This window comes from Etheostoma spectabile, chromosome 20 (genome assembly GCF_008692095.1).
Source record: "Etheostoma spectabile isolate EspeVRDwgs_2016 chromosome 20, UIUC_Espe_1.0, whole genome shotgun sequence".
In the NCBI taxonomy this organism is placed as follows: Eukaryota; Metazoa; Chordata; class Actinopteri; order Perciformes; family Percidae; genus Etheostoma; species Etheostoma spectabile.
The window spans coordinates 25270051-25281740 of record NC_045752.1 but is presented as its reverse complement, the minus strand read 5'-3'; the positions used below and the strand labels follow the sequence as shown (position 1 = coordinate 25281740).

The following is an 11690-nucleotide window of genomic DNA, read 5'->3' as shown; positions in this document are numbered from 1 at the left end:
GTGTGTGTGTGTGTGTGTGTGCGTGCGTGCGTGTGTGTCCCCGTCCACATCCTCTTAGGCCTATTAAAAATGCATCAGGACTGTACATACACAGACACACAAACACCCAAACCGAAACTAGCCAAAAGCACACAGGATACAGAGGGCGAGAGAGGTAAAGAGAGGTAGGGAGAGAGAGTGAGCAGCAATACAAACCAGAGTAATTAATACTTCAAAAAGGCCGGTGCTCCATCCGAGAGGCCTTCCAGCTTTATTGAAACAACGCAACAAAAAAAAGAGCAGCGGGTGCTGTAATGCCTCTAAGTACAGACTGTTATATCAAACACACACACATTCACACACACACTCACACAGATTCTGTGCCACAGCTCTTTGTTAAGTCTTTGTGCAGTTTCATTTGGAAGATAAATAAGCATATGGTAAATATTTTAGGGACAGGCCGATGTGCTCAGTCATTATTTATTGAAGATGTGTGTGTGTGTGTGTGTCCATGTGCATAATGTTTACATAAGATTCAAACATGCCCTCTTGAAAATGCTTTTTTTCATTATGTGTGTGTGTTTTCTCGTGGCTCGCTCTGCATATCGCACATCCTGTTTGAAATGATGCGTATTAATTATTCTCTTTTTCAGTCTAATGATCAACGCTGTTGTGTGTGTGTGTGTGTGTGTGTGTGTGTGTGTGTGAGAGAGAGAGAAACAGAGAGAGCTCCTTGTCTCAGTGTGGGCAAGTAACAATCTGTGTGTGAAAGACATAGAGAGAGAAACGGAGGGAAAGTCAGCTGGGAAAAAACGACAGAAAAAGCGGGTGAAAAGCAGAAGTAGAGCTAGGCGGCACACACACACACACACACACACACACACACACATACTCGGCCCGTCAAATGGCTTTGTCAGATTAAAAGGGTGTCATCATATCTGAGTTTGTCAAAGCTACACGCCCCTTTTATGCATGCATGTGTGTGTGCGTGCTTACGTGCTTGTGTGTGTGTGTTCCTCTCTACTCCAACTAGACTTAATGTAATTTCTGAACTATCTAAACCCTAGATGACAAGGCTTTAAGGGCAGCACAGCACTGTGTCAGGTGGTGTTACACTCCTTGGTGATATGTTTACACTACGTGGATGTATGTGTGTGTGCCTTAAAGTAAAAATGATATGTTTCCTTCTTTTTTCTCTAATCCAAACTGTCAGGATTCCACCTCCGTGGAGTTATATCTAACCCGACTGACAGTCAGCTGGGGAGACTGGAGGGTGTGTGACCACAAGCTTGTCTGTTTAAATTCCCAGACCCAAAGACAAGGTGCACTTGAGCAAGGGGAACTTGAACCTGCTAAATAGTGGAAAACTATGGTGGTACTGGTACTGGTTCATTTGAGTGTGGGTATCTTTGGGAATGTGAAGTGTTGCATGAAAAGACAATGACGCTTTTGTAGCTGAAATAAAGAAAAATATCTTTGACAGTGTAAGGGCATGGTCACACATGAGCGAATGAAGGCGAGCGGCCAACACCTTTGTTGAGTTGCCTAAAGCACGTGGCCTAAAGGGAGAGTGTGTTTGTGTCATAAGATGCTGCTTTCAGATAGATATTCTCCATGTTGCATTTCCTCCTTTGCACACACACATTGGCCCACTGACGACACAACATTTATGGCTATCCTTTATGTCCAGAAGACGGGATTAGAAGTGGAGGAAGAGGAAGAGAGCTGACGGTTGTAAGAACTATGTCCCATAACAAAATTACACATGGCATGCAGGACTTCTAATACATTGGCTGCATGTCGTTCCCCCTCTCTCTCCCCTTACCTGTCTTCAAGCTAATCTGTCTATTAAAGGCCATAAAAGCCCCCCAAAATATTTTTAATTTTTTTTATTTAACCTAAACCTAAACTTCTGAGCTCCCGAATCACTTTCCCCATTGTTGTTGTCTCTCTCTTCCTGCTCTCTCGCTCCCTCCGCTTTGCCCTCGCTCCCAATTTCCCAGGTAATGAAAGGTGTAAAAATCTATTGGAGGAAAAGCTTGGTTCCCCCCCCCCCGCCCCTGAGCGTGTTCTCTCCAAATTAAACTCTGGCTCGATTAATAAACCCTTCTGTCCTCTCCTCGTGTTAATAAGGTGCTAGTTGGCCATATTTCATGTGGAAATTGTGAAATACCGAGGGTAATTTTGAAACATAAAATGTTATTGGAGCAATATAGTTTACAGTTGCCGCAGTGCACGTCCAATTGAGCCGCTAATATGTTTTTGCTTTTAATGTGAAAATCATTGCGCGTTCTATTATGAAGAAATATTGTGCAATTACAATTTCAAGCCTTTCGTTGCTGCACATGTGGCGTTGATTTCACAGGAGGACTCCAGTGAGATATATTGCAAGCATTTAAACACGGGAAAAAAATCTACCTGTGCACATAAATGTGAATAATGCCGACCTAATGACATGACCGACGCCGATCAATTAGAGCACACGCTTGAGTGCGGCTCTGCAGACACTCTGAGGTTGTGTTAGAGCTACTCGCACCCTCCTCCTGCTCAGATTGTTAAGCACTAAATGTAAAGCCGTAGCCCAGTTACAGACCTAAGAGCCGCTGTGCTGTCTACACCGGCGCTGGGCAGCTGCCTAACACAGCTGTAAAATATTGATGAAGTTCAAGCCCGAAGAGTGTTTTACAGCGCAGGCCAAACCGCAGACTGACTCTGTCCTCCTCCAATGCACTACATGGGGAAACAGAGCCAGGGGGGTTACCTGTGAGCGCATTTCCTCACATGTTTTTGAGGCAACATTTCCCTCCAAGTTCAAGTGCTACAAATAGAACAAAGCAGGAGTGTTGCAATCCCAAGAATCCTGAGGTACTTCCAGCAGACAAATCAGGGCATTGATCGGTATTGGTTGAGATGGAAAGCTGAAGATGTTATGTGCACACATTTGAATATTTTTCTATTAACAAATGTATTCATGCCGTGCATGTGTATTGGTGGACATCGGGTTTATTTTACAAAATATTTCATCTAAGTATAAAAGTTTTTTCACATGATTTTGTACATAAATCAGTCATTGTGTTACTTCCTTTTTAAAAGAACAAAACCAATTGTACTTACTTTTATTATTGTTTCTATGCCAAATATCCACATTCACAAAAATACTTATGACCAATCAATGCCATTGTTGTTTCTTAACCAGATGAGAATGGTCGGTCATTGATTTTCAAATACTAGTAATTGTTAATGAAACACTGTTTTGTGGATGGAATTTACCTCTGTAGCTTTGGACTGGTATACTTATTTGTTCAGGAGGTTAAAATAAAACACGGTCGGGGCGCCTGGGTAGCTCACCTGGGAGAGCGTGCACCCCATGTACAGAGGCTCGGTCCTTCAACCTGCGACCCTTTGCTGCATCTCATTCCCCTTATCGTTCCTCTTTCAAGTGTAAGCTTTCCTGTCAAATAAAGGCCTACACTTACAAGATAATAATCTTTAAAAAATAAATACATATATGTTGAAGCAGCCTCAAAAGGCTTAATAGCTGCAGTGTTTGGCCAAACTAGAAAGGGTCGAGCATAGTTTTGGCTTCCATATTTCCCGATGGATGCGCATGTACAGGTTTTCTGAAAAGAAATATGATGCTGGATTTTAAAAACTAGGTCGAGATGCTATGAGTGTGAATGGTAACCATCCAGATTTACTCTGTGCCATCATATGCAAACAGCCCTACTGGCTTACAATACGCAGTGTTTTTTTCAACTGCAAAACATTCCTGTCTAACTAGAGTTTTTAATATGCTTTCATCTTTCAGAGGATTGTATCTAGGAGTCATTTTAGCACCTGCTGGTTGTTGGCGAGTACCTGCTGTCAAGTTCTGGTCCAGCTACCAGTGACCTCTAAGAAGGCAGGACAGCTGAGAGGACTTCTCGTCGCAGGCTGAAATATTCTGCTCCTCCCCTCTGGCTTTCTGTGAGCGTCTTGACTGGTTTGAGAGATAACTGCTGGTGCTCTCCCCCCACCCAAACTGCTCCCGTACCCCTCCGGATGGGGGAGAAACTAGCCTCTTTTTAATCCCTTTTTCTGTTTTTTTTTCTCTCTCCTTCTCCTCTCGTGTTTTTCCCCCCTCCTTTGCTTATTTGAATTTTAATGAGCTTTTCACCTTTTTAAGCAGATGGCTTAGGCTGGATTTCTCCATGAAAGTCGGGGTGAGTCTCTCTGTCACGTTTTGCACAATTTGTTTCAACTAGCTGAGTCCTTGAAGGGGTTTAGGGCTTTGAGTGGGTAGTGTGCCTGTCTCTCCCCTCTTTCTCGTTACTCCCTCGCCCTGTTGTCCTCTCGCGCTAATGAAATGAACATCTCTTTCTCTCTCTCTCTCTCTCTCTCTCTCTCTCTCTCTCTCTCTCTCTTGCTGGAGAGGATGGAGCAAGTCTCAACAGGATGCCTCCACAAAAGCTGAAAAGGTAATTTATGTATGGGTTGGTGCAGTTAAATATAAAAAAAGTCGTGTATTTAGGGTGATGAAAGAGCTGGATTAGTTCTCTAAAGGGTGTGTGTTCATCGTGCCTACCTGCCGGCGTGTTCTCTTGCTTCGGGCAAATTCCTTTGATGAGCGTCCTCTCTCCCCTCACACCTCTTTCCACCTCCTCCTCCTCTGGTGTCACCTGGATGCCAATCTCCACCGGCTCCACCACCTTCCTCAGCTCCACCCGCTGTGCGTTGTGATGAAGGCTCTGCAGAGTCGGACTCCCTCCTTCTCCTCCCCGGTCGCTCATCTTGTCGTAGCAGCCATTGGCCAGCAGCGGCGTTTGGCACTGCTTCTTCTTGTGCTCAATGAAGAGCACGATGTCACCCAGCGGGAAGGTCATCTGGCACTGGCCGCAGGTCAGCAGGTCGTGGTCGGCGTGGAGGCCGGATGGCAAGGCGTGGGCCAGACTAGGGTCCAACGGGTGGGGAGGTAGGCGGAGCGGGTGGAGGGATAGAGAGTTGGAGAGCAGGCCGCCATCTGGATGCTCAGCCTCCTCTGTACAGTAAGAAAAACAGAAGAGACATGAAAGATGTAACACCTGGACATTTGCTAAACTGTGTATAATTATGAGTGTAATATAGTTTGGGAACCACTAATCCATGTGTTCTGGGAAAACAGTTGATAGAGCTCCAGTTGTCAATGGTAACTCTTCATCAGAACCTACTGTAAGTTGGGTGGTATAGACACAATGCTGCGTACATTTAAATTCCACATAGTAATGTTGATCAGAGTGCTGCAGTGTTTTTTTTTCAGCATTAAATCCCTGAGTTAAGCGATTTATCCAGTTTTGTCCAGTATTGCGACTATGACTAACGTTAAACTGAAGGGCAAGAGAAAGAGAAAGGAAGGGAAAGAGCAAATCCTGGAAATTTTGGAAGGGAAAGAGCAGTCAGACAGCAGATGTGTGGTACAACAACACATTTAAAAGCCTTTCTGAACAGGATAAAAGGGGAGATTGGTCTAGATTACCGCTTGAAGGAACCAAAGTGAAGGCGTGAGGAGAACTACAGGAGGACGGAGAGAAGAAGTGACCCCAGAGGTAATATCTCTCCCTCCCTCCCTCTGTCCCTCCCTCGTTCTCTCTAATACAAGATGATGGATGAGCAGCAGGTTGGCCATTTGTCTCAGCATCCACATTAGAAATGCAAACACATTTGGGATGGCAAATGCAGATGAAGGCTCCAGATGGAGCAGCCCACCTCACCATCTACCTGCTTCGGGCCTGCTTTACAATACGCCGCTCTTTCACCTGTTTAGCCCTCTGCTTTTCACACTGGGAACACATCAAATCTGCACTCACATAATATCTGGTGGGCGCCAACGTGTTTAATCTTAAGTTTTTCTTCACATGTGTGCTGTAAAAAGTCATCCACAAGTTGAAAAAAAAAAGTTACTATCTTCTTTAAAAGAAGTTCTAACTTCTACAAGAAGTAAATGATGACAACAGTACTTGGCAAATAGCCAATCAAATTGCGGCGGGTTAAGAGGCACTCAGCCCCATTTGACCTCAAATTTGTGCCATCTTCTTTATTGCCAAAGGCTTTGGGCATGTGTCTTGTTGTTTTCCTACATTCAGGGCACTTTACAATGTGAGTGTGATGCTTTTATCCCCAGAAAGCAGCCTCTTAAGCCAAGCGCAATTAAAAGACTATAACACTATTATATTTCGCCACTGACCTTACGTTATAGATTAATGGGTGGGCTTTACCCCTTAACCCTTGCGTCGTGCTTCCGGCTCAAAAAGTTTTTTTTTTTTTGACACCTTGTCACATTTTTGGCTCTTCATTGTTTTTATTTCAACGTTTTTGTAGCATTTTTCGACATTTTTACCACTAGTTTTACACTAATTACACTTTTTGAATTCATGGTCAATACACCACATGTAGCCTATTTGAAATTATATCTAACTTTTGAGTTAAAAAGCAGAAAGTATGTATAATTCTCACTAATATATAAGATCAAAATGACGTAGGTTGATGGATAATTACAGAATGTCAAAGTGAAGTCAGAATAATTCTATACAATTAAATAAAACATCAAAAATTCAATAAAACCTGGGGAACCACTGTTGTTTTAGTAGTTAGAGCAATATGAATAGGACAATAAGTAACTCGTACTGCTCTAGGTACCACAATTAAAATATTGATAAAAACGAGACAGAAAAACAAAAAAGGAAAAATACCAAATATAAAAAACATGCATGTATTAGCATATGCCCATACACATATTCAGCATATCTGAATACATACATTTACACACAACAATATTAAGCTAAACCTACAGTAGGTAAGGATGTGGGTGGAACTCAGGACAGATACATTAACAAAAAGTGTAAAAATTTAATAAATCATAATTTGATTTACCTAGTAATAACAAAGTTAAAGTCTAATATACCAAAAAATGCATAATTATTGTATTGCATCTATATCACCTCATCCTCCTCATCATGATCATCAACAAAATACAATATTTATACATACATAAAATATACAAGGAGGCTCTAATTTGGGTTAAAGCTTTCTGCTCTAATAATTATTATTTATTTGTATGGCTATGTGTGTGTGTGTGTGTGTGTGTGTGTGTGTGTGTGTGTGTGTGTGTGTGTGTGTGTGTGTGTGTGTGTGTGTGTGTGTGTGTGTGTGTGTGTGTGTGTGTGTGTGTGTGTGTGTGTGTGTGTGTGTGTGTGTGTGTGTGTGTGTGTGTGTGTGTGTGTGTGCAGGTATAGGTACACAGTGTCTGAGCTGTGTGTGTCTCAGCCCACATCTCCACAAACCAACTGCACTGCTCCTTCTGCATGTGTGTGTGTGTGTGTGTGTGTGTGTGTGTGTGTGTGTGTGTGTGTGTGTGTGTGTGTGTGTGTGTGTGTTGCAGGTTTGTTCTGCATGCATCGTGTGTCGTATCATGTTTGCATGTGCACATCTACATCATGGGTATGCACACACATACTGTTTGCATTGTTTGTGCACGCGTGTGTGTGTGTGTTTGTGTGTGTGTGTTTGTGGCCTGCAGGCTGCAGCCATCTGTCCTCCGCTTTTGAAATGAGCAGCCATGTACAGCAGAGTGTATTTCTCTGGTAATACACATTAGAGAGAATAAAGACAATGCGCTCATCTGGAACAAACACACTCTACAGTTACACTGACCCCTGCAAACTTGACTTCATCACAGAGATTAATGATTAGCATAATATGATTTATAAAAAAAGAAAAAAGACAGCCAAACCTCAAATACACAGCTGGCTTCCTGTGTGTGTGCAGACACTTACCATTTACAGTAAAACTGGTTCCGATACTTTTCAAACCACAAAAATGCTGTTAGATTTACACTCAAATAAATTGTACGTAAATATGTATTTAAAAAAAAATCTATATGTTCACAGCCAAAGCCAGTTTCTGGAGATATTCAAAGACTGAGATAAAAAAGGAAATGTGGATTTGGTTGTGGTTTCTTTGCCCATAATTACTGCATGAAGTCGACAGACAGATGCAAAGGAAGAAGCGTCACTTTGGCCTGATTTACCTAATAAGGCTCAGGTGAGTCAGGCAACAGCGCTAATAGGATTTAAGTTAACCGGGGCTGAAGAAGAACAAAAAAATCAAAGGAAATGGAACGTCTAAAAATGAACGGCTCAAAAATAACACAAACTATCTACAGTTTTTGCATTGAGCGTAGTACAAGAGGTACTTGGAGAGCTCAAATGATGGTGTTTGGCTTGTTTCAAGGCTAAAACGGTGCTGCTTTGAATTCCCATTATCAGGGAGAAGTTCTCCGAGCAGGCTACAGTCTCTAGGGCCGCCTATCACTGGAAATGTGCTTTTAATCCATCTCTCCACACAACCGTCAGACTGTATTCACAGACACAAATGAGATAGCATATTAACTAACAGAAAGCTGCTTCTCTAATATTTGTTTTCGGCTCTCTTCAACCACATTTTTTTACTAGCATTATAACTTTCCCCATTTAGACTGATGAACGCCTGCAAATTTGCCAGTTGAGAAAAAAAAGAAAGGTTTGAAACTATAAAAGCTGGACTTTACTGGTTTTTTTTTTTTTACTGTTTTCTCAACCACACACAGATATACATGCAAGGGCTAGAATCAAGATGAAATGTTTGTGGGTGAGACAGCCCAGCACACTCACTCAGTGTCACACACACACACACACACACACACACACACACAGATCAGAATTGTAGCAGCATCACAGTCATTTGTCGCCCACTAAGCAATAGCCACACCTCGGCATTTCTCCAAACCCAAAGAAACTGACGGTTACTACACATGCACACACACTAACAGCGCACCAACGGCTGGGTCACTCTGGCTCATTTGTCTTAGCCTACCATCTCAAATTTGGAGAGGGAAAACTACTCTTTTTTTGGAAAAATATCGCTCCTGTTTAGAATGCGAGTGCTCGATCAGTCATTTCCTGCTTAACAAAAAGCTACTGAAATCATCCAAATCATCAAAGTAGACCCCAGAGCTGATGATACGGCCGCACACACCACTGCACAGTGAATACCAGTTCACACATAGAGACATGTTGGTGGTAATATTAGAAGGGTGCAGAAAAAAAAACAAAAAACTCTCAACTCAATGTGATCTGCCACCACAAACACTGTTGACACTTTCAACAGCAGTGTGTACTGTCTGAACAGGAAGTAGATTTTCATCCAAACTCAGAATTTGCAAAGGCTCATTGTACTGAGGTGTGTTCTGGGTGTATTTAGGATTGCAGTGGGTTGTGTATTTGTATTAGGTGGCATCCTTTGCACAGGGGACTTTGTCTCTTGGTGTCAGTGTTTAAGGTGCTAACCTTGTAATCACAACACCCCCCACTTAGTTGCATGTCGTCTCTTTGCTTTCCTCTAATCTGCATCTCCTCCCTACTACCTACCAAAATAAAGGGAAAAAAATTGCCTGAAAGAACACTTTACTGAAGTACATTTTACAGCAGAAATACTACTACAACTACTACAGTAACATCAATATAACTAGAATGTGTGTGTTGTAGCAATTTCAACTCGTGCCTTCATTTCACACAGAAAGCGATTGAAGGATTGAAAACAAACGTTCCACCATTGTGACTTTCAGCCTTTTTTCAGATTTGACCTGATTTCAAAACCTGTTTACGTAAGTTTATGTAGAGCCGGGCAACATATCATTATTATATCGATATTGTGATATGACACTGCATATCCTCTTAGATTTTGTATATTGTAATATGGCATATGTGGTGTCTTTTTCTGGTTTTTAAGGCAAAATCACAGTAAAGTGATGTCATTTTCTGAACTTACCAGACTGTTGTAACTGTTCTCTTACAACAACACTACAATATCGTTAATTTAATGTAATTTTCTTCATAACGCCCAGCCCTACGTCAAAGCTAATTGAAGTTTATCACGAGGTAACACTGTGGTATTACCATAGTTGGATTCCCATATGGTGATACAGAGTGTGGCAAAGAGTTGAGAATGCGGGGGGGGGAGCACAGAGCCACCTGCCAGCAGGTGCTGTGGTAGGAATGAAGCGCACCACAGAAACACCAACAGAAACGTACAAATCCTTTGACATTAGTATGAAATTACTGCATTGTAATTGTATTTGAAGTCATTTTTTAATTCTATAATATATTTTGTGATTTGGCTTAGTAATACGCCATTGACAAATGAATAATAGTTTGTAGTCGATTTATTTATCTAGAGGTAATTTGCATAGTGAATATGCCGCCGTTGCTTTTTAATATGGACAAAATTGATGAAGCCGTTTAAAAAAATTGTAATTAAACTAAAATTTAAAAAAAAGAGTTGATATCTTTAAACCAAACTGACAAAATGATTTAATTAGGTAACAATTACTCAGAACAAAAGTTAGGTACATTATATAAACAAAACTACAGACAAATTATTAAGATTAGCTAAGTGTAGTCCAGTCACTTAAAATAGCTAGAACTACGCTATGTCAATTTACTACAGTGTATACCCACACACACACACACACACACACACACACTCATAGTGAATGCTATAGATGTCAGTCAGCCATTGTCATGAATTTACAGTACATGGTGTAGGTAAAAAGTGCGACAGAGACAGTGAAGTAACGAGAGTGCAGGTGTTGACAGTTAAGACTGCAATGTGGTCTTTCAGCACTGATGTCATCTGTTTAACACACACACACACACACTCTGATACCCCTCTCATTGGCACAGCCAGCGCAGCACTGACAGCCTGAGAGCTCCCCCTAGCAGGAAGAGAGAAAGAGAGACATAGAGGCAGACCGAAAGAGAAAGAAGGTGAAATAGAGAGATATAGGAAAATACAGAGGGGAGGGGGGGGGGGGGGGGGGGGGGGTGGCGTTGGAGGGTGATCGTCAACAGACAGACAGCTCACCAAGCCTCAGCTGAGCAAAGCAAAACTCTGGTATGCAGGCTATGCCAGGGTGTGTGTGAGTGTGTGTAATGTAGTATCAGTAGTGGGAGAGTGTGTACAGCCTGCTGATCAACAAAATGAGTTTAGGCATGCTCTTTGGGAACTGAAAACTGTCATCCTGTACACACACACACACACACACACACACACACACACACACACACACACACACACCAAAAAGTCACAAGATTTTTTTTAAATGACAAAAACTGGCCTTTAAAAGATAAATACATTTACATTACTGTAATTTACCTATTGTGGTGAATAGAATTTGATGTGTGGTGCCCGCAGCATTAAAAGGGGACATTTAGAATACACAAACCTCAATGTCAAAAGTTTTTTTTTATAGGGACTAATCCTTTGGAAAATAGATTTTGTTAATTCGAGTGAACTGACCCTTAAAGTGTTAACAGTGTAGTCTCTGAACTATAGAGGACATTTATTTAAAGGAATGGTTTGACCATTAGGAATAGTATTATGTATTTAATATAATCACTTAATAAGACTTATTTATCACATTTAAAAAAAAAAAACACCTCATCTACAGAATGCTTCACTGCATATAAACGAAGGAGTTACTATGTTCTCTCTCTGTGTGTCTCTCTCTCTAACAAAGACTTAGCCCCAGCAGGGTGCACGGCTATTTGACAAGCCAAAGGGAAACATGCATCTCAAGTGGGCGACTGCAATTTACACGCAACTCTCTCTCTCCTCTCGCGTGTGTGTGTGTGTGTGTGTGTGTGTGTGTGCGTGTGTGT

The 11690-nt window shown here is 41.7% G+C and overlaps 1 protein-coding gene across 2 annotated transcripts in view; it reads right to left on the bottom strand.

The window, feature by feature from the left end:
- bcl11ba (BCL11 transcription factor B a) overlaps positions 1–11690 on the bottom strand; it is a 45391-nt gene that overhangs the window by 29863 nt on the left and 3838 nt on the right. For both annotated transcript variants that reach the window (XM_032500602.1, XM_032500603.1), the window contains exon 2: positions 4544–4996. In XM_032500602.1, coding sequence (XP_032356493.1) covers positions 4544–4996 — 453 coding nt within the window. The remainder of the gene's footprint in view (positions 1–4543; positions 4997–11690) is intronic.